The sequence below is a fragment of the Ranitomeya imitator genome, chromosome 7 (assembly GCF_032444005.1).
Source record: "Ranitomeya imitator isolate aRanImi1 chromosome 7, aRanImi1.pri, whole genome shotgun sequence".
Classification (NCBI taxonomy): domain Eukaryota; kingdom Metazoa; phylum Chordata; class Amphibia; order Anura; family Dendrobatidae; genus Ranitomeya; species Ranitomeya imitator.
Window position 1 is genome coordinate 217643993 of NC_091288.1, and position 23968 is coordinate 217667960.

The 23968-nt window shown below is 43.4% G+C and overlaps 3 protein-coding genes across 5 annotated transcripts in view; 2 read left to right on the plus strand and 1 right to left on the minus strand.

Annotated features, from left to right (window-relative positions):
- On the plus strand, window positions 1-21268 carry LOC138645564 (sulfotransferase 1B1-like). Of its 2 annotated transcripts, none has more exons than XM_069734971.1 (8): window positions 1-77; window positions 2703-2837; window positions 2923-3048; window positions 3722-3819; window positions 4045-4171; window positions 4431-4525; window positions 4610-4784; window positions 21144-21268. In XM_069734971.1, exons 2-8 carry the CDS (start codon window positions 2705-2707, stop codon window positions 21158-21160), a joined length of 771 nt encoding a protein of 256 aa, XP_069591072.1. In that variant the 5' UTR covers window positions 1-77; window positions 2703-2704; the 3' UTR covers window positions 21161-21268. The 2 variants fall into 2 exon arrangements, with proteins under 2 accessions (XP_069591072.1, XP_069591071.1); XM_069734970.1 differs by lacking the exon at window positions 21144-21268 and adding an exon at window positions 8769-9044.
- Window positions 1-23968, minus strand: part of CORO1A (coronin 1A) — a 193414-nt gene that overhangs the window by 98706 nt on the left and 70740 nt on the right. The window lies entirely within an intron of this gene.
- LOC138645556 (sulfotransferase 1B1-like) overlaps window positions 21199-23968 on the plus strand; it is a 27987-nt gene continuing 25217 nt past the window's right edge. Inside the window, exons 1-3 of the mRNA XM_069734955.1 lie at window positions 21199-21334; window positions 21432-21578; window positions 21656-21784. Of these exons, the coding sequence (XP_069591056.1) occupies window positions 21437-21578; window positions 21656-21784 (271 nt within the window). The 5' untranslated portion in view covers window positions 21199-21334; window positions 21432-21436. The remainder of the gene's footprint in view (window positions 21335-21431; window positions 21579-21655; window positions 21785-23968) is intronic.

The following is a 23968-nucleotide window of genomic DNA, read 5'->3' on the forward strand; positions in this document are numbered from 1 at the left end:
TCCTGGCAGTCAACTCCAAGGACTGAACCAGAAGCAGCCATCCAAGTATTCCTCCTTCCGGGGCCGATTAGTCGGAGGTAAGAGTTTAATACAGGTCACATTTTGTAAATTCTAGGAACTTGTCACCTCCCGAACCTTTCTCGACAATTCTCTCTGTCCTGCTTGAAAACTGTGTGATGGTTTTAGAGACTAAGAGCCCCGTAAAGGTTCACAGTGCTTAATGCAAAAGAGGTTGGTACCCACCTCGGTGAATCTTTGGCATGGATGTCCTTGGTACTGAATATTCATATTCCATAATGCACAATCCTTCCCGGTATCAGCATAGCAGGATCCGAGCAAATATTAATCTGAAGTGAGTCCACTGGCCACGTCAGAGACGCACTTTCCCATAACTCCAAACACAGCGGCCACAACAGTGTGGTCTGTTCTCATCTGGAGATCTTTCAATAATCTGTTTGATCACCTCCTCCTACATATAGGTGATGTAAATCTGAAAAGTCTTTACGGGTCATTCACATTTGTCTTTGTGTTACGCCCAACAGTGGCCCATGTGTGTTTGTGGACCCACTCTGCCACAGGACCGACCTGCCCAGGAAGGAGCGAAGCAAAGTGGCTACCTGGTATTCACTGGAGCTCCTGATGGTGGAGACAGACTGGGCTACAGGTAGCCACTGGGCACCACTCCTGGGCAGACCCGATATGGCAGCTGCTGACCCCAGGGGCCAGGTACGCTGACACTGATTTAGGGCTTAGTTCAGACACACCAGTCTAGGATACTGGAACAGGGACTGGAAAAAATACGGACTGGGGGATAATGTTCATGCCCTGGTCACAAGCGCACTTCAGGAACTGGACTAGCCGCATCGGGACCAGGGACAATGTTCAGGGAATAGCCGCTACAGGACCAGGGGAACAGGTTCAGGAACTGGCCGCCTCGGGACCAGGGGCGATGTTCAGGCATTGGCCACTCTGGGACCAGAGGAAGAGGTTCAGAAATTGGCCGCACTGGGACCAGGGGACAATGTTCAGAAAACTGGCAGCTCCAGGACCAGGGGAAAAGGTTCAGGCATTGGTTGCCCTGGGACCAGGGGCACTTTCAGGCACTGGCCATTCTGGGATTAGAGGAAGAGGTTCAGGCATTGGCCACTCTGGGACCAGGGGATTAGAATCAGACACTGGTCGCTCTGGCACCAGGGGATGAGAATCAGACACTGGCTACTCTGAGACAAGGGGATGAGGTTCAGGCACTGGTTACTCTGGGACAAGGGGATGAGGTTAAGGCACTGGTTGCTCTGGGACAAAGTTATGAGGTTCAGGCCCTGGCCACTCTGAGACAACGGGATGAGGTTCAGGCACTGGTCACTCTGGGACCAAGGGGCGAGGTTCAGGCCCTGCCCACTCTGGGACAAAGGGATGAGGTTCAGGCACTGGCCACTCTGGGACAAGGGGATGAAGATCAGGCCTTGGCCACTCTGGGACAAAGGGATGAGGTTCAGGCCTTGGCCACTCTGGGACAAAGGGATGACGTTCAGGCCTTGGCCACTCTGGGACAAAGGGATGACGTTCAGGCCTTGGCCACTCTGGGACAAAGGGATGAGGTTCAGGCCTTGGCCACTCTGGGACAAAGGGATGAGGTTCAGGCACTGGTTGCTCTGGGACAAGGGGATGAGGTTCAGGCACTGGTCACTTTGGGACCAAGGGGCAAGGTTCAGGCCCTGGCTACTCTGGGACAAAGGGATGAGGTTCAGGAGTGGCCACTCTGGGACCAGGGGAAGAGGTTCAGGCCCTGGCCCTCTGGGACAAATGGATGAAGTTCAGGCACTGACCAGGGATACAGGTTCAGGACACTGGCTGCACCAGGACCAGTAGACTTAACAAGTCAGTAGTAGTACACCTTAGTGACTAATGATTCTACACGTTGCTTGGCGACTTACTATGGAAGAGGTAGTCTTTTATACAAGATGATTCCCAACTATTGACTGGGAGCCATCTTGCAGGTGACAACTTATGCTAAATTTCTCCCAACAACAAGCTGAGGGAATATAGCAAAATGTGCGCGCTGCCCATTTAAGAGCAGGGGCGTGTGTGCACAATAGGCACGCCGCCAGGAACTGGTGCGCGCACACCAGCAAGCAGGAGGGACACGCCATGAGACCACATCGCCGGGCTGGAGTTTGGCACTCGTTCAAGGCAGCATACCTGGCATCATGTGAGCAAAGTTGGCAGAACATGAATAAGCACAAAGGCCACTCAGCGTATTACAACACGACTACTAAAAAAAAAAAACATCTAATGCTACAGCGCAAGTTTGGGCATGACTGTCCATAATATGGCTATATTGGAAATTTCCAGGGTTGCAATACTTCAACTGTGTCCTGTTCATACCTCCCACCTAAATATGTTGCACCCATAGTACAGGGGGGTCATGCAGAAGAGCACACCAGAACAGGAGATTAAAAAAAAAAAAGTGGAAGGTGGACATGATCATCAAGAAAATGTAAAAACTTGTCTCATAACTTTCCTTTTATCACTTTTTGATCGAACTCGACCATCTTATCAGCCCCGTAAATTGACAATTGTGCAATCATGGAGCTGATCGAGATGTGTCTCTTTAACTGTAATTTACAGTAGGTAAGAGACTTGCAGGAACACTCAAGACATTATCCCTTATGCTCAGCTGAGACTGTACTTCTTATCTCCAGCTATGGATTATCGCCCACCCTTACAGCTGGTGAGGGGCATGCCCATTCTCGGAACCTTTGCAGAGAACTGGGAAAAAGTAGAACAGTTCCAGGCAAGAGCAGACGATCTGCTGATTTCTACTTATCCAAAATCAGGTAAACATTGACATAGACACAGGCACGATTAATGCCGCCATTGTGTGCACGCACCACAATTAAATGATGATCTCGTTATTCTCAGGCACAACTTGGGTCAGTAAGATTGTGGATCTGATATTGAGTAATGGTGATACAGAGGAAAGTCAGAAAGCTGCCATTTTTGAGCGGGTGCCATTTCTGGAGTGTTCAGGTCCATCCGTTCCATCAGGTATTTTTTTTAATAGTAATGTTTCACCAAACTAACTCATTTTATGACTAATCCTCTTCATGTAAGCATCTTTGACATACGCGGTACTGAAGTCTGGTTCACTGCCATGTCTTGGCCCCGATTCCTGACTTGTCTGAAGTTTCTGTCTAAAATAACAAGATTCCTACATGAGGCGTACGGAGGCAAAATGTTTAAAAAAAATTGATTCTGTTTGGTCTTTTTTTCCCAGCGGTAGTCATTTCTAACCCTTTCTGGCTGTATCTGTTTTATTTGACTACACAATTGTGTCCTGCGAAAAATGTAAAGAGGCCAAAGTTTCATATTTTGCACTATAGAGGATGGATACCACCAAAAATTAGGACTAATGGAGTCGATTTTCATATTTCTTTACTCAATTTGTCCCCTTGAAGTTAATGGCTCTGTCAGGGACATTTCTGAATCTTCTTTTTTGGAGATTCAGACAGAATTCCCTGACAGTCATGAAAGGAGAATGAACGTTGTGTGAACCTGGCTTTAGAGTAAGTTCAATAATTTAGAAAGTGTCCATGAAATTTACTATTAAGAAAGCAGATACATTTTTGAAAAGTCATAATTCAATTTTTCATTGACGGAATTGAAGGTCATATCCATCTTTACCAATAAAAATGTTTCCACATTTTTTTTCCTTCCACAGGAACAGAGATCCTTAACAAACAAAACTTCCCGAGAGTGATCAAAACCCATCTTCAGGCGGACGTCCTTCCTCAGAGCTTCTGGGACAAGAACTGCAAGGTTGCTTTTTATTTTGACCAATTTGTCCTTCTTATTTATGGTTTTGGGCCCAGTTTCAGCCTCTATCCACAGTCTTATCACTATTTGGTTCCAGATGACTTCACAGACTGGTTATATTGTTACAATGAAGGACATTTCTAGAGCCAATGACTAATATCCTGGGGCCCTAACACTGGTGTGATGGTAGAAGACAATGATGTAATAACCACACACATATCTATCTAGATCATCTACGTAGCCAGGAATGCGAAAGACGTAGCGGTGTCCTACTATCACTTCTACAGGATGGCGTATGGACATCCAGAACCAGGCACATGGGATGAATTCCTGAACAGCTATATGGAAGGCAATGGTGAGAATATAGCTTTGTAAAACAAGGTCTTGGTGAGTATCAGCAGAAGGTAATGTCCCGCTGTACTCGAGGCGACGCTGAAGCCATCTTTCTATATACAGTATATGTCTTCCTATTCATTTTGTAAAAGTCTCGTATCTTTGATGATCCTGAAGAGCAACCACAAAAGGACAGAGATGGCATTACTGTATGTAGTATGTGTTATTGATGGCTGTGTGTACACGTATGTTCACACTACGCACTATATTCGTCACTGCAGTTGCTTTTGGACGCTGGAGCTCACATGTGAAAGGCTACTGGAAGCTGAGGCAGCAACGAGACATCTTGTATCTGTTCTATGAGGACATGCTGGAGGTGAGATGTGGCCATAGCACAAACTGCTCTTATTTTCTTAACAGGTGTCAAATAAATAACCAGTGTTTTTTTTTTTTCTGGCAGGATCCAACACGTGAGATACAGAAGGTATCAAAGTTTATGGGGAAGGAATTATCAGAAAACGTTCTGGAGAAGATTCTCAAACACACGTCCTTTCAGGCCATGAAGGAAAACCCTATGAGCAATTATAGCACCTTCCCATTCATGGATCACTCCATCTCCCCATTTATGAGGAAAGGTACAATACAATTTTCATAGCTGCAACAAAGTCATTTAAACATTCTAGAGAGGCAGTCACTGTGTACATACATTCAGGGGCGCCGCTACCATGTGGCAAGTTAGGTACTTTGCCTCAGGCGGCACTGCCTTCAATGAAGAGAGGGGGCGGCAGATTCTGCCGGGTAGTAACTGAATTTGCATCGTAGACGCAGGTTCAGTTACTACTGTATTCAAGGCTCCCAACCGTCCCGAATGGCTGAATCCCCTCATCCAGCCTTCCCCAGCTCATGGGACCGGTCACGTGATCGTGATATCATCACAGGTCCTCAACCTGAAGTCACTCCTCTCCTTCATCTGCTGGGGCTGCTCATAGAAGACTGTTCTGTGCGCACAGGACCTGTGATGATGTAACCGGATGGGAGGAGTCAGTGGTCACATGATCAGTGGCCTCAGTGTATGCAGGACTCTGCTGTGCTGGTTGTCATGGTGCTGGAAGAGGGTAAGCTTATGTGTGGGGTCAGGAGGGGTTTACAGTGAGGATGTAGCGGAGCTGTGTGTGTAGGAGGTGTGCGGAGCTGAGCTGCGTGTGTATGAGATGTGCGGAGCTGAGCAGCGTGTGTACGAGGTGTGCGGAGCTGAGCCTCGTGTGTACAAGGTGTATGGAGCCGAGCCATGTGTGTACAAGGTGTGCGGAGCTGAGCCGTGTGTGTATGGGGTGTACGGAGCGGAGCCGTGTGTCTACAAAATGAAGCCCTGTGTGTGCAAAGTGCATGAAGCTGACCCGTGTATGTGTACGGAGCGGAGCAGAGCCATGTGTGTACGGGGTGTACGGGGGAGGCGCCATTTTGCAGGTCGCCTCAGGCAGCAGAGAGGCTAGGTTCACCCCTGCTTACATTATATTACTGATCCTGAGTTACATCTTGCATTATACCCCAGAGCTGCACTCACTATTCTGCTGGTGCAGTCACTGTGTACATACATTACATTACTGACCCTGAGTTATCTCCTGTATTATACTCCAGAGCTGCACTCACTATTCTGCTGGTGCAGTCACTGTGTACATACATTACATTACTGATCCTGAGTGACATCCTGTATTATACCCCAGAGCTGCACTCACTATTCTGCTGGTGCAGTCACTGTGTACATACATTACATTACTGATCCTGAGTTACCTCCTGTATTATACCCCAGAGCTGCACTCACTATTCTGCTGGTGCAGTCACTGTGTACATACATTACATTACTGATCCTGAGTTACATCCTGTATTATACTCTAGAGCTGCACTCACTATTCTGCTGGTGCAGTCACTGTGTGCATACATTACATTACTGATCCTGAGTTACCTCCTGTATTATACCCCAGAGCTGCACTCACTATTCTGCTGGTGTAGTCACTGTGTACATACATTACATTACTGATCCTGAGTTACATCCTGTATTATACCCCAGAGCTGCACTCACTATTCTGCTGGTGCAGTCACTGTGTACATACATTGCATTACTGATACTGAGTTACATCCTGTATTATACTCCAGAGCTGCACTCACTATTCTGCTGGTGCAGTCACTGTGTACATACATTACATTACTGATCCTGAGTTACATCCTGTATTATACCCCAGAGCTGCACTCACTATTCTGCTGGTGCAGTCACTGGGTACATACATTGCATTACTGATACTGAGTTACATCCTGTATTATACTCCAGAGCTGCACTCACTATTCTGCTGGTGCAGTCACTGTGTACATACATTACATTACTGATCCTGAGTTACATCCTGTATTATACTCCAGAGCTGCACTCACTATTCTGCTGGTGCAGTCACTGTGTACATACATTGCATTACTGATCCTGAGTTACATCCTGTATTATACCCCAGAGCTGCACTCACTATTCTGCTGGTGCAGTCACTGTGTACATACATTACATTACTGATCCTTAGTTACATCCTGTATTATACTTCAGAGCTGCACTCACTATTCTGCTGGTGCAGTCACTGTGTACATACATTACATTACTGATCCTGAGTTACATCCTGTATTATACTCCAGAGCTGCACTCACTATTCTGCTGGTGCAGTCACTGTGTACATACATTACATTACTGATCCTGAGTTACATCCTGTATTATACCCCAGAGCTGCACTCACTATTCTGCTGGTGCAGTCACTGTGTACATACATTGCATTACTGATACTGAGTTACATCCTGTATTATACTCCAGAGCTGCACTCACTATTCTGCTGGTGCAGTCACTGTGTACATACATTACATTACTGATCCTGAGTTACATCCTGTATTATACCCCAGAGCTGCACTCACTATTCTGCTGGTGCAGTCACTGGGTACATACATTGCATTACTGATACTGAGTTACATCCTGTATTATACTCCAGAGCTGCACTCACTATTCTGCTGGTGTAGTCACTGTGTACATACATTACATTACTGATCCTGAGTTACATCCTGTATTATACTCCAGAGCTGCACTCACTATTCTGCTGGTGCAGTCACTGTGTACATACATTGCATTACTGATCCTGAGTTACATCCTGTATTATACCCCAGAGCTGCACTCACTATTCTGCTGGTGCAGTCACTGTGTACATACATTACATTACTGATCCTGAGTTACATCCTGTATCATACCCCAGAGCTGCGCTCACTATTCTGCTGGTGCAGTCACTGTGTACATACATTACATTACTGATCCTGAGTTACATCCTGTATTATACTCCAGAGCTGCACTCACTGCTGGTGCAGTCGCTGTGTACATACAAAACTGATCTTGTACTGCCTGACAGGATATAACTGATGGTCCGGGTAATATTACAGTGATGCCTCTATTGTTATACACTCCCTGACAGAAGTTATGTCGCTTATCTATGTTATGTAAATAAAAGCTTATAACGTGACATGAATTTCATCCATTGGTTGTATAAATTATTATTTTGAAAGCTGAAACCCTCCGAAATGTGTTTTAGGTTAAGAAAATAAATTAACATCAATGCAGAAATATTGATCAGTTAATGGACACAGAATGGTCAGATTTTGGCAAGACAAAAGTTTTGTTGCCTGGTCATATAATGCACCATGTAATCTCCTGCAGTATTTGTGGTGTAATTCTACTGAAGATTCATCAGAGAAATACACCTTCTGCCACTTTTCCAGTGTCCATCTGTTTAGCAGGCTGTGGGACTTTGCAAATGCCACACGGTTTTTTATTTGCCTTTTGTTAAGTGCTGGCATCTGGGCACTGATTCCACCATGGAGGCCATTTCGAGACAGAATCCTACAAACTGTTCTAGTTGACACAGGGACTTGAGGTGACCAGGCCTGTTGGAGCTCTGCTGCAGTGGAAGAGGGGCTTGCTTTGGAATTTCTAACCAACAAACGTTCCTCCTGAGCAGTTGTCTTGGGGGGTCTGCCGGATCTGGGCTTGTCAAACACATCTCCAGTCTCTTCAAAACTTTTTTTAATTCTTTGCACTTGACGCTGAGACACATTAAAGGTGCCAGCCACCTCTGCAGTGGATCTGGTCTTCAGCCTGTTGATAATCCAGGCTTTGGTCACAGGGTGGATCTTTGGCATGTTGTCAGAGCTCAAGTTGCAGTTCAAGTGAAGGTCTGGGGTGCTGGGTTTCTTTTTATACACACACTAATTAACCAATCATTTACTCAGCACAGGTGATGATGTAAACTAGGATTGGGTGCATTATATGACAAGGCGACAAACCTTTTGTCTTGCCAAAATCTGACCATTCTGTGTCCATTAACTGATCAATATTTCTGCATTGATGCCATTTTATTTTCTTAACCTAAACCACATTTCGGAGGGTTTCAGCTTTTAAAAGAATAATTTATATAACCAATGGATGAATTTAACGTCAGGTTATAAGCTTTTATTTACATAACATGGATAAGCAACATAACTTCTGTCAGAGTGTGTATGTAATTGAGAACAGTTCTCTTAGCTTCTGACTGGGGAGGTTTACATCTTAGGAATTTTTGGAGACTGGAAGACTCATTTCTCAGTGTCCCAGAATGAGAAGTTTGACGAATATTATCGGCAAGAGATGGCCAATACAGACCTGAAGTTCCGCATGTAGGAACCAAAAATGCATAAAATCTTCCCAGGAGAACTGGACATCTGGATGGACAAAAGCAAAAGCGTGAACATTCATTCTCCATGATGTCATCATGTTCCAACTTTTGTGTTACTTTTCAATAAAGTGTTTTTTTTTTCTTAGACTCTGGAAATAAAATCCGTTTCACTCATCCTGGTCCCAAGGATTCTTATTACAGCAGCGCAGCCTGATATCATGTTATCGTCCAAACTGGTCAACAACTCTAGAGGAGACCATCCCTCAGCCACTAGGCAGCAGCTATCAGGTGTTCATGGGAGCTGTGCCTGCACACAACCTGCTCAGGGGAGCTCCTTCCTTTTACTTTCCTTTGTAGCTACGGCTATCACCCAATGGTCTTGTGCGCTCTTTGTTCCTGTACAGATTTTATACTTTTACTAAGGATACCGTCACACAGTGGCATTTTGATCGCTACGACGGTACGATCCATGACGCTCCAGCATCGTAAAAATATCGCTCCAGCGTCGTAGACTGCTGTCACACATTGCAATGTACGACGCTGGAGCGATAATTTCATGACGTATGTGCGATGTAGAAGCCGTTGGTTACAATGCGCACATCGTATACGATATATGTTACACCATGCGATCATGCCGCCACAGCGGGACACTAGACGACGAAAGAAAGTTTCAAACGATCTGCTACGACGTACGATTCTCAGCGGGGTCCCTGATTGCAGGAGCGTGTCAGACACTGCGAGATCGTAACTATATCGCTCGAACGTCACGAATCGTGCCGTTGTAGCGATCAAAATTGCACTGTGTGACGGTACCCTTAGACTAGACATTGCCTCACTAACAAATCTAACAAGTACAATTAAGGGTGCGACAATGCAGTACTAATATAGAGACGGTAAGGCTGCAGGGTCTAAGAGATTCTAGATTCTATCTGTGGGTTATTATGACGTGTAGTCACCGTCCACTCAGATACTAATCACCTTCTGTGGTCTGCAAGTGGTAAACACAATAACTACTGTAACATTATATTTGCATTGTAAGCAATATCATCGTAGTTATATTCTTGTACGTAGTAGCAGTATGATAGTAGTTATATTCTTGTACATAGGGACAGTATTATAGTAGTTATATTCTTGTACATAGGAGCAGTATTATAGTAGTTATATTCTTGTACGTAGTAGCAGTATTATAGTAGTTATATTCTTGTACATAGGGGCAGTATTATAGTAGTTACATTCTTGTACATAGGGGCAGTATTATAGTAGTTATATTCTTGTACATAGGGGCAGTATTATAGTACTTATATTCTTGTACATAGGAGCAGTATTATAGTAGTTATATTCTTGTACATAGGAGCAGTTTTATAGTAGTTATATTCTTGTATATAGGAGCAGTATTATAGTAGTTATATTCTTGTACATAGGGGCAGTATTATAGTAGTTATATTCTTGTACATAGGGGCAATATTATAGTACTTATATTCTTGTACATAGGAGCAGTATTATAGTAGTTATATTCTTGTACATAGGAACAGTATTATAGTAGTTATATTCCTGTACATAGAGGCAGTATTATAATAGTTATATTCTTGTACATAGGAGCAGTATTATAGTAGTTATATTCTTGCACATGGGGCAGTATTATAGTAGTCATATTCTTGTACATAGGGGGCAGTATTATAGTAGTTATATTCTTGTACATAGGGGTCAGTATTATAGTAGATATATTCTTGTACATAGGATCAGTATTATAGTAGTTATATTCTTGTACATAAGGGCAGTATTATAGTAGTTATATTGTTGTACATAGGATCAGTATTATAGTAGTTATATTCTTGTACATAGGGGCAGTATTATAGTAGTTACATTCTTGTAGATAGGGGGCAGTATTATAGCAGATATATTCTTGTACATAGGAGCAGTATTATAGTAGTTATATTCTTGTACATAGGGGCAGTATTATAGTAGTTATATTCTTGTACATGGGGGCAGTATTATAGCAGTTATATTCTTGTACATATTATTATTTTTTTATTATTATTATACATTTTTATAGCGCCATTTATTCCATGGCGCTTTACATGTGAATACGAGGCAAATATAGACAAATACATTAAACATGAGCAGATAACAGGCACACGGGTACATAAGAAGGGAGGACCCTGCCCGCGAGGGCTCACAGTCTGCAGGGGCAGTATTATAGTAGTTATATTCTTGTATATAGGGGCAGTATTATAGTAATTATATTTTTGTACATAGGGGGCAGTATTATAGTAGTTATATTCTTGTACATAGGGGCAGTGTTATAGCAGTTATATTTTTGTATATAGGGGCAGTATTATAGTAGTTATATTCTTGTACATAGGGACAGTATAATAGTAGTTATATTCTTGTACATAGGGGCAGTATTATAGTAGTTATATTCTTGTACATAGGGGCAGTATTATAGTAGTTATATTCTTGTACATGGGGGCAGTATTATAGTAGTTATATTCTTGTATATAGGGGCAGTATTATAGTAATTATATTTTTGTACATAGGGGGCAGTATTATAGTAGTTATATTCTTGTACATAGGGGCAGTGTTATAGCAGTTATATTTTTGTATATAGGGGCAGTAGTATAGTAGTTATATTCTTGTACATACAGGCAGTATTATAGTACACTGCTCAAAAAAAAAATGGAAACACTAAAATCCCACATCCTAGATATCACTAAATGAAATATTCCAATTGTAAATCTTTATTCATTACATAGTGGAATGTGTTGAGAACAATAAAATCTAAAAATGATCAACGTAAATCACAACTAATATCCCACGGAGGTCTGGAGTTGGAATGAAGCTCAAAATCAAAGTGGAAAATGAAATTACAGGCTGATCCAACTTCAGTGGAAATGCCTTAAGACAAGGAAATGATGCTCAGTAGTGTGTGTGGCCTCCACGTGCCTGTATGACCAACCTACAACAGCTGGGCATGCTCCTGATGAGGCGGCGGATGGTCTCCTGAGGGATCTCCTCCCAGACCTGGAAGAAAGCATCCGCCAACTCCTGGACAGTTTGTGGTGCAACATGACGTTGGTGGATGGTGAGAGACATGATGTCCCAGATGTGTTAAATTGGATTCAGGTCTGGGGAACGGGCGGGCCAGTCCATAGCTTCAATGCTTTCATCTTGCAGGAACTGCTGACACACTCCAGCCGCATGAGGTCTGGCATTGTCCTGCATTAGGAGGAACCCAGGGCCAACCGCACCAGCATATGGTCTCACAAGGGGTCTTTGGATCTCATCTCGGTACCAAATGGCAGTCGGGCTACCTCTGGTGAGCAAATGGAGGGCTGTGCGGCCCTCCAAAGAAATGTCACCCCACACCGTTACTGACCCACTGCCAAACCGGTCATGCTGAAGGATGTTGCAGGCAGCAGATCGCTCTCCACTGCATCTCCAGACTGTCACGTCTGTCACATGTGCTCAGTGTGAACCTGCTTTCATCTGTGAAGAGCACAGGGCGCCAGTGGTGAATTTGCTAATCCTGGTCTTCTGTGGCAAATGCCAAGCATCCTGCATGATGTTGGGCTGGGAGCACAACCCCCATCTGTGGATATCGGGCACTCAGACCATCCTCATGGAGTCAGTTTCTAACCGTTTGTACAGAAACATGCACATTTGTGGCCTGCTGGAGGTAATTTTGCAGTGCTCTGGCAGTGCTCCTCCTCTTCCTCATTGCACAAAGGTGGAGATAGCGGTCCTGCTGCTGGGTTGTTGCCCTCCTACGGCCCCCTCCACATCTCCTGGTGTACTGGCCTGTCTCCTGGTACTGCCTCCAGCCTCTGGACACTACACTGACAGACACAGCAAACCTTCTTGCCACAGCTCGCATTGATGTCCCATCCTGGATGAGCTGCACTACCTGAGCCACTTGTGTGGGTTGTAGAGTCCGTCTCATGCTACCATGAGTGTGAAAGCACAACCAACATTCAAAAGTGACCAAAACAGCCAGAAAGCATTGTTAATGAGATGTGGTCTGTGGTCCCCAACTGCAGAACCACTCCTTTATTGAGGGTTTCTTGATAATTGCCAACAATTTCCATCTATTGTCTATTCTATTTGCACAACAGCATGTGAAATTGATTGTCAATCAGTGTTGCTTCCAAAGTGGACAGTTTGATTTCACTGAAGTTTGATTTACTTGGCGATATATTCTGATTTTTAAGTGTTCCATTTACTTTTTTGAGCAATGTATATATTATATATACAGTACAGACCAAAAGTTTGGACACACCTTCTCATGTAAAGATTTTTCTGTATTTTCATGACTATGAAAATTGTAAATTCACACTGAAGGCATCAAAACTATGAATTCACACATGTGGAATCATATACTTAACAAAAAAGTTTGAAACAACTGAAAATATGTCTGATGTTCTAGGTTCTTCAAAGTAGCCACCTTTTGCTTTGATGACTGTTTTACACACTCTTGGCATTCTCTTGATGAGCTTCAAGAGGTAGTCACCGGGAATGGTCTTCCAACAATCGTGAAGGAGTTCCCAGTGATGCTTAGCACTTCTTGGCCCTTTTACCTTCACTCTGCGGTCCAGGTCACCCCAAACCATCCCGATTGGGTTCAGGTCTGGTGACTGTGGAGGCCAGGTCATCTGGCGTAGCACCCCATCACTCTCCTTGGTCAAATAGCCCTTACACAGCCTGGAGGTGTGTTTGGGGTCATTGTCCTGTTGAAAAATAAATGATAGTCCAACTAAACGCAAACCGGATGGAATAGCATGCCGCTGCAAGATGCTTTGGTAGCCATGTTGGTTCAGTATGCCTTCAATTTTGAATAAATCCCCAACAGTGTCACCAGCAAAGCCCCCCCACACCATCACACCTCCTCCTCCATGCCTTACGGTGTGAACCAGGCATGTAGAGTCCATCCGTTCAACTTTTCTGTGTCACACAAAGACACGGTGGTTGGAACCAAAGATCTCAAATTTGGACTCATCAGATCAAAGCACAGATTTCCACTGGTCTAATGTCCATTCCTTGTGTTCTTTAGCCCAAACAAGTCTCCTCTGCTTGTTGCCTGTCCTTAGCAGTGGTTTCCTAGCAGCTATTTTACTATGAAGGCCTGCTGCACAAAGGCTCCTCTTAACAGTTGTTGTAGAGATTTGTCTGCTAGAACTCTGTGTGGCGTTGACCTGGTCTCTAATCTGACCTGCTGTTAACCTGCGATTTCTGAGGCTGGTGAATCGGATAAACTTATCCTCAGAAGCAGAGGTGACTCTTGGTCTTCCTTTCCTTGGGTTATCCTCATGTGAGCCAGTTTCTTTGTAGCGCTTGATGGTTTTTGCCACTGCACTTGGGGACACTTTCAAAGTTTTCCCAATTTTTCAGACTGACCTTCATTTCTTAAAGCAATGATGGCCACTCGTTTTTCTTTACTTAGAATTTGTATTATGGCAAGAAAAAAGAAGCTAACAGTCTATTCAGTAGGACTATCAGCTGTGTATCCACCAGACTTCTGCACAACACAACTGATGGTCCCAACCCCATTTATAAGGCAAGACATCCCACTTATTAAACCTGACAGGCCACACCTGTGACGTGAAAACCATTTCCGGTGACTACTATAAAATTTACAACATGAAGCTAGAAGGAAGTTTAACATTGGAAAAAAAATTTAAATTCTACACAACTTTGTTCCTGTAAAAACTAGAGTAAAAAATGTAAAAGCATAAATGGATAAAAGCATATATAGAAAAAAACTGTTGTATTATTATGTATTGTTATAGCGCCATTTATTCCATGGCGCTTTACATGTGAGGGGTATACATAATAAAACCAAGTACAATAATCTTGAACAATACAAGTCACAGCTGGTACAGGAGGAGAGAGGACCCTGCCCGCGAGGGCTCACAATCTACAAGGGATGGGTGAGGATACAGTAGGAGAGAGGACCCTGCCCGCGAGGGCTCACAATCTACAAGGGATGGGTGAGGATACAGTAGGAGAGAGGACCCTGCCCGCGAGGGCTCACAATCTACAAGGGATGGGTGAGGATTCAGGAGGAGAGAGGACCCTGCCCACCAGGGCTCACAATCTACAAGGGATGGGTGAGGATACAGTAGGAGAGAGGACCCTGCCCGCGAGGGCTCACAATCTACAAGGGATGGGTGAGGATACAGGAGGAGAGAGGACCCTGCCCGCGAGGGCTCACAATCTACAAGGGATGGGTGAGGATACAGTAGGAGAGAGGACCCTGCCCGCGAGGGCTCACAATCTACAAGGGATGGGTGAGGATTCAGGAGGAGAGAGGACCCTGCCCACCAGGGCTCACAATCTACAAGGGATGGGTGAGGATACAGGAGGAGAGAGGACCCTGCCCGCGAGGGCTCACAATCTACAAGGGATGGGTGAGGATACAGTAGGAGAGAGGACCCTGCCCGCGAGGGCTCACAATCTACAAGGGATGGGTGAGGATTCAGGAGGAGAGAGGACCCTGCCCACCAGGGCTCACAATCTACAAGGGATGGGTGAGGATACAGTAGGAGAGAGGACCCTGCCCGCGAGGGCTCACAATCTACAAGGGATGGGTGAGGATTCAGGAGGTGAGAGGACCCTGCCCGCGAGGGCTCACAATCTACAAGGGATGGGTGAGGATACAGGAGGAGAGAGGACCCTGCCCGCGAGGGCTCACAATCTACAAGGGATGGGTGAGGATACAGGAGGAGAGAGGACCCTGCCCGCGAGGGCTCACAATCTACAAGGGATGGGTGAGGATACAGGAGGAGAGAGGACCCTGCCCGCGAGGGCTCACAATCTACAAGGGATGGGTGAGGATACAGTAGGAGAGAGGACCCTGCCCGCGAGGGCTCACAATCTACAAGGGATGGGTGAGGATTCAGGAGGAGAGAGGACCCTGCCCACCAGGGCTCACAATCTACAAGGGATGGGTGAGGATACAGTAGGAGAGAGGACCCTGCCCGCGAGGGCTCACAATCTACAAGGGATGGGTGAGGATTCAGGAGGTGAGAGGACCCTGCCCGCGAGGGCTCACAATCTACAAGGGATGGGTGAGGATACAGGAGGAGAGGACCCTGCCCGCGAGGGCTCACAATCTACAAGGGATGGGTGAGGATACAGGAAGAGAGAGGACCCTGCCCGCGAGGGCTCACAAACTACAAGGGATGGGTGAGGATACAGTAGGTGAGGGTAGAGCTGGTCGTGCAGTGGTTCGGTTGTATTATAAATCCTTGGCATGTCATTGAGATATGGACACACGTGTTCAAAAAAATCGAGGATGTTATAATCCAAAAAAGGATAATTTATAAAAAGGCTTTGGATTCCTAATTAAATCTGTGAGGTTTCGATGTGTTTAACCTATACATCCAGTAAATCTGTTTTCTTTTTACATTCTCGATGTAGTCGGGATGTGATCGATCGGGCTCATCTTTAGCTGTTTATAATCCCTGTTATGTTTGAGAGAACAATGTCTTTATAGGCCATATTTCAGAAAGCTTTTCTGAGTATTATACCTACGCGAGTGCATTTTTTTATGTCGTAGTTGAATTGTTCTACCCACATATTGTTTGTTCCATCCTCAGGTAATCACATATATCACATAGTCTGTACTGCATGTCAGATGCCGGTTATTTATGATATTTTCCGCAGTAGAGGAGAACAAGCTATCCATGTTGTGATTGATGGACAGGAGGCATAAACAACCTTTAATCATGACAAATGCCATCAGCTGTATTTGCAGCAGGTGGTGTAACCATTCGTTCGAAGGCGGCTTGGAGCCAATATTTTTTTTTACTGTTTGTGCCCTGCAAAATGTTACAGCAGGATTTCTGGGTAAGACTTTCCCGAGAATATGGTCATTTCGGATTATGGGTCAGTATTGTAGAAAAATCTGGCAGGAATTAAACTGGGTGACGAAATTTGGATTTGTACTGTTTTCCACACTCTAGTGTAGCATTTATTTATTTTTATCAGGAATGATTTCTGGTTACATTTTTGGGATCAGAATCTCTCATAGAATTCTTGATTGCAATTCAAAATCCAAGTCTAAAGTGCAATTTATCTGATTAAGTCCAGACAAACCGGAAAATACAAGTATATTTTTATATATTTTTCTTTTAAAAAAATACAAGAAAGGGAAGAAAAGTTTTTATCAACAGTATATTAATCGTAGGAAGTTTATATCTTTGCACTTGTTTTTCTTATTGTTTTTATTCATATGTGTTTGCGGTTTTCAATTATTTGCTTTTTGACTATATATAACATTTTTTCTCAACTTGAACCTTATCATGTCCCTCTCCTACGGACTCTGACACATCACACACTGCCACGTGACCTTATTTTTAGCACCTTATTTCAGACCTCACCCAAAAGTGGGTTAAACTTGGTAAAGTGTAGAAAAATAGAATAAACTGTTATTTTAGAATATTTTCTGGCAGTGCGGATACGGACCACGGACTTTCCATGTTTTATTTGCTCCAATGGTGAAATCACCCGTGGATCCACAACTGCCTTTCAACCTTGGATCAGGTCAGCACATATCGATACAGGTTCTGATAACACTCTATCCTTGGGCTATTTTTTCTCTTTTTTTGCATTTTTATAGAATTTTATCTAAGCAGGTTCATAATCTGCCGATAGATGTGCACAAAAACCTCTCCTAACAGTATCTTGGGATTCTGCCAAATGATTTTATAATATGTGACCTAGAAAAGATGGAGAAAATGCCAACGTTCACACATAACCGGCTTAGGTACATTGGCTCATATGCCCTATCTTTAGGGAATGCTTGACATTTTGTACTTGCCAAAAAAAAAACAAATTGCTGGAGACATTTTGTCTGGTATCATTACCATGTAAACATTGTCACCTGGAGCTAATGGGTGTAGAAGGTGAGAACATTACATTCTTTTTAATCTCTTTATTAATTACCTTGAGGACCGGTTTGAGAGTAAAGTGTCAGTCTTTACTGACGACACCAAACCATGTGGGATATTAAAGATTGAATAAATGGTTCTTCAGATCACATGTTTAGTGCACGGTCAAAAAGCTCAGAGCAGAAAGACCAGGACAGGAAGAGACGAGATTCATCCATAAAAATTCACACAGCAATACTCCCCGAGGCATGGAGGAAATCGGTGAGGCAACGCGTTTCTGACCGCTGCCGTCCTTAGTCTCTGCCAAACTTCATTGAAAAAAAGCCTTTTCTATGGATGAAGCGAGCGCTGGTCTCTTCCTGGACCTTCATACTAAAAATTGACCTTGACAGGATAATATTACAGAACTATCTGGATAAGATGTCTGAATGGGCAAAGACGTGGCAAATTAAATTTAATCCCTTCATGACATATGACGTATATATATATATATATATATATACACGTCATATGTCTGACTCCCCTTTTGAAGCGGGCTCTGGCATTGAGCCTGCATGTTTTCCAGCACATGATAGCTGATTTGATCAGGTGACATGTGACTCTAACAGCCGCGGGTGGAATTACGATCCATCTGCGGCTGTTAACGTGTTAAATGCCGCTGTCAATCTCTGACAGCGGCATTTAACATGATCATGCCAGAAGTATGTCACTAACTCTGCCCTGTCACATGATCATGAGGTGCCGATGGGTTAGCATGATAACCCAGGGTCTGCAGGAGACCTCCTTGGGTTGTCATTTCCAAATTGCTATATGTGCCGCCCTGTATAGCAGATGAACATTCAAGCGCTGTCCACAGGGTATGTCATGGCGTTGCACAATGGATTGATGGCCTTCCTTATTCAATATCCTTTTTACCTTGTACAAATCTCCCACTTTACCAGCACCAAAGCAACCCCAGACCATCACATTACCTCCACCATGCTTGACAGATCGCGTGAGGCACTGTTCCAGCATCTTTTCAGCTGTCCTGCATCTCACAAAGGTTCTTCTGTGTGATCCAAACACCTCAAACTTAGATTTGACTGTCCATAACACTTTTTTCCAATCTTCCTCTGTCCAATATCTGTGTTCTTTTGCCCATATTAATCTTTTCCTTTTATTAGCCAGTCTCAGATATGGCTTTTTCTTTGCCACTCTGCCGTGAAGGCCAGCATCCTGGAGTCGCCTCTTCACTGTAGACGCTGACACTGGCGTTTTGCGTGTACTATTTAATGAAGCTGCCAGTTGAGGACCTGTCGATTTCTAAAATTAGAGACTCTAATGTCCTTGTCTTGTTATTCAGTTGTGCAGCGCGGCCTCCTACTTCTCTTTCTACTCTGGTTAGAGCTTGTTTGTGCTCTCCTCTGAAGGGAGTAGTACACACCGTTGTAGTAAATCTTCAGTTTCTTGGCAATTTCCCATATGGAATAGCCTTCATTTCTAAGAACTAGAATAGACTGTCGAGTTTCACATGAAAGTTCTTTTTTCTGGCCATTTTGAGAGTTTAATGAAACTGTAATGCTCCAGATTCTCAGCTAGCTCAAAGGAAGGTCAGATTTACAGGTTCTCTAATCAGCCAAACTGTTTTCAGCTATGCTGACATACTTGCACAAGGGTTTTCAAGGGTATTCTGACCATCCATTAGCCTTCTTGCACAGTTAGCAAACACAAAGTACCATAAGAACACTGGAGTGATGGTTGTTGGAAATGGGCCTCTATACACCTATGTAGATATTGCATTACAAGCCAGACGTTTGCAGCTAGAATAGTCATTTACCACATTAACAATGTATAGAGTGTATTTCTGAGTCATTTACTGTTAGCTTTTGGGAAAAAAACTGATTTTCTATCAAAAATAAGGAAATTTCTAAGTGACCGTAAACTTTTGAACGGTACTGTATATTACAAAGCTGTGCTTCCAACTCTAGGTAGCATCATCAGCCTAAATTCTAAAAGCATTTCTCCTAAAGGAGGATTTGACCGGCTTTGCATTACACAGAAAGCCTCCTTCAGTGAGAACTGTGTAATTCTTAGTTGTTTTTTTCTTCAAACACCTTTAATGGCTTTCTCCATAGATTTATGGTAATCGGCTTACTCTAGCTGCATTGCCTTGACCAAGACTTTTACTCAGTCTAGGTAATCCTTTGACACAAGACTGTGGCATACCAGGAGTAATCTCACAGCAGTCCAGCTTACTTTCAGCTCATGGTATTGGAAATCTTGGAGACAATGCAGACTCATTCTAGAAGCGGGGATCGCATGCAGAAATATTGTTAGGAACATTCACCAATATTGCAAGCATTGGTTTCACCACCTCTGTTTGCGCCATAACTGCTTTTCTATGATTTAGGAAAAGCCCCATGCTTACACCTCATCTCGGTTATACTTCATCCAGACCTCAGCTGATACAATAACCTGTCCGATGTGCGTTACCTTTGCAGGTGGTGATGTAGTTAAATTCTAGAAGATTTTTTACAATCTGCTCCCACCAGGATCCTTCATTCACTTGTGGCCCACTCTCCTTATTCACACATCCATGTTACCAGCACCCCCCTATATGGGGCCACTAATAAACCTACATCACTTCCCATTTTCTTTCCTCCTTAACTACCACACTATCGCAAGTAACATCACACCCACTGCTAATATAGCAGACAGCATGTAAAATCACACAGCTCACTTTGTGAACACAAGCTGCGACTCTCCTCAATAGATATGATAATCAACGTCCAAATGATAAAGCTGGCACTTCTAAATACACTATAAAGAACCACGGACACCCAGATAGGTAGGCAAAACCAAGAGATCCAGAATAAAGTGAATTAAAGCTTTTATTGGAAAAATTGTCAAGCACCCTAACATAAGGTGGAAGGCTGAGTGCAGTACATCATTCTTCGCCCTCGGAAGAAGCTTGTTGCGAAACGCGCGTTGGGGTGAGGTGGAATGCTGTGCTGATTGCAGGTAGATATCATTATAAAGTCTGGATTATGTACACTGGTATTTTATGCATTACGGGCATGCTTAGGCAGCTAGAGGTGTACCGGACAATATGGGACTATGGAGCTTCTACCGTGCATTTGATATTATTGAATGATGTACTTCCACCTTATGTTAGGGTGCTTGGGCATTTTACAATTTTTCCAATAAAAGCTTTAATTCACTTTATTCGGGATCTCTTCATTTTGGCTACCTATCTGGGTGACCGTGGTTCTCCTCAATAGATGTAGAATGTCCAATTGCAGGTTTTTTTTCGTGTTGATTTAATGGACTCAAAACTCAATAGCAAAAACAAACACGCTGAGCTGAACTAATCTTTGTCACCATTCATTCCTTCGTATATCCCTAGAAGCCTCCTGTAGCTGATAAAAGCTTATGCAATACTGCAAGCTCATGGCCTGACACCGATAGAGGAGGGGAGAGGGGGTGACGTTCTCGGGAATGGTGTGGAGTGAGCAATGGACTGGTGAGTAATATCATAATAGGCTGGAGAAACCGACTGGACGGGAAACGTAAAGGAATTATCCATAGGATACTGAGGTAAAGACATAAACTGGAGGAACAGACAAATTGAAGGTGTTTTAGACACAGGCTTATTCTCTTCTGAACACTTATTTTTCCAAATGGCTCATATCAGACAAGATGAACTCAGAATGGCGTCGGAAAGATTGGGTTAAAGTCCGTGGTGTCCCAATAGTTTACGCTTTTTCTCAAAACTGGGAGAGGATTGATAATTTCCAAGCGAGAAAAGATGACATTGTCGTTGCCACGTACCCCAAATCAGGTCAGTTGTGGTCTGCAGAGAGTTAAGTTAGCAAATGCACATTTATTTTTATTAATTACAGTGATTGTATCTTTAAGGTACAACATGGATGAGTGAGATTGTGGATGTTATCTTGAATGACGGGGACACGGAGAAGAGTCGGAGAGATGCCATATTCAATAAGGTTCCAATGTTGGAGTTTTGGGTGCCTGATACAGTGCCCCCAGGTATCTAAGAACAATCCCTTCTTTCTTGTAAATCACATTCTGAAAGTTAAAGTGTAAATGATGTAACTACAGTTAGGTCCAGAAATTTTTGGCCAGTGAGGAATGTTCATGATTTCAGCTCTGCAGGCCATTTTTTTTTTTCTTTAAAATGAAACAACTGAGATGCAATTTAAGTGGAGACTTTCAGGCTCATTTGAACAAAACTATCCAGTGAAGCGTTTAGGAATTGCAAACATTTTTCTACAAAATGGTGTTCAGGGTTTGCATTCAGTTAGGCCTTTAGGGATACAGCCATACGCTAAATAGCGTTCAAGAGTGGCAACGTCACAAAGGTCGCGCGTTTCCTTCAGCAATGATTGTTCTAGTGTTTTCAATGATTCTTTCGTCATGCTGACGTTTTCGGTATTAGTACGGGTGGGAGCTAGTTTGTGAGTCAAATTGAAGAATTTATGAATGTAACGTATGCGGTCTTTCCTGTCTGACCACAAATCCCCCGTAGTTGTCAAGCTTATAACGCTAAGGTGGTTGTTAGGTTGTACAAGCTTTTTTCAAATAGTGGCTCCGGTATAGATGGGAAGGACCAGCTGCAAAATAGGAACACCGGCCAATGTAGGCAATACAGCACACAATGGTGCAGAGTTCCACTAAAATACAGAGTTAAAAGTATATTTCTTTCTTGCTTCCATAAGGAGGTCCCTAGTGTATCCTTTATTTTTAAAAAAATTTGGTTTTAGCATGTCTTGTACTAGAAAACGGGTGGTGAAATTGCAAAAAAAAGTGCAATCCCACACTTGTTTTTGTTTGACTTTTTTTGCTAGGTTCCCTAAATGCTAAAACTGACCTGCCATTGTGATTCTCCAGGTTATTACGAGTTCATAGACACCAAACGTGTCTACGTTATTTTTTATCTAAGTGGTGAAAAATAATTGTAAACTTTGCTGAAAAAAAAAAATAATTGGGCAATTTTCCGATACCTAAGAACAAGTACCACTGATACATAACTTAGAAAAATACCGGGATAAAATCCCATATTACTTTGGACAATATATTAGTCACCAGGACACTCCAGAAACGCTAATTCTACAGAGAACGAGGAGTAACAAGTCCCATACACAAATATAGAAAAATATATAGCAATTTTATTAAACAGATATAATACATACAGACTAACATTACAAGGTCCAGAAAGTGGTGCATATACAGAAGACACAACCACTGTAGTAACACGGGGTATACTAAACGGATATCCAAAAGTAAACAGTAAAAGTACTCTAGCATATATCAATAAGGTACTATATGTCATACATGGTATCAGGGTATATAGTAACCTCTACCCATTCTGATTACCAATCTCCACATGCTGCCTATCACATATAGGGTTAAATTTAACCCTATATGTGATATATATATATATATATATAAGATATATATATATAAGAGATATATGTATATATCTCTTCCTACAAGCCTACAGCCTGCAGTGATCCTCAACCTACTGAACAGCCGCACAGCCAGCTTTTCCCTCTCCTAGTGTATCCTCACCCACCCCCTGCAGACTGTGAGCCCTCGGGGGCAGGGTCCTCCCTCCTTATGTACTCGTGTGCCTTGTTATCTGCTCATGTTTAATGTATTTGTCTATATTTGCCCCGTATTCACATGTAAAGCGCCATGGAATAAATGGCGCTATAAAAAATGTATAATAATAATAATAAAATGCTAGCATAGATGGAATGTGCGCCGTTAGTCTTACCCGTATACATGTGCCAGTGGGTGTCGCCAGCAGCCCCAACGCGCGTTTCGCGTTGGGCTTCCTCGGGGGGCTGTGATGGTATGTGTATTCAGAGCGGTTATTTAAGTAAGAGGGACACCTGTCTGCAATAAGCGGCGCAATTAGCGGCGCGTGCGCGGTGATATGCAGGCTTGCGTATAACACATCACATCCTGCTCTTCCTGTGACGTGACGGGCAGAGGGAAATCCCTCCTGACGTCACTACGCCCCGGAGCCTGTTATACCGCGCATGCGCACGCGCCGTGGCCGCCATGTTGAAAACAGGAAGGATAACCAAAGGCAAGTATGGTAGGTGAATCTAAAGTGATACGTGCTAAGAATGCGCCTACAAATAAGTGCGCTTGCGCAAGGGCAGCCAATGATAAAGAGATGTAACTAAAGTGATAATGTGCAAA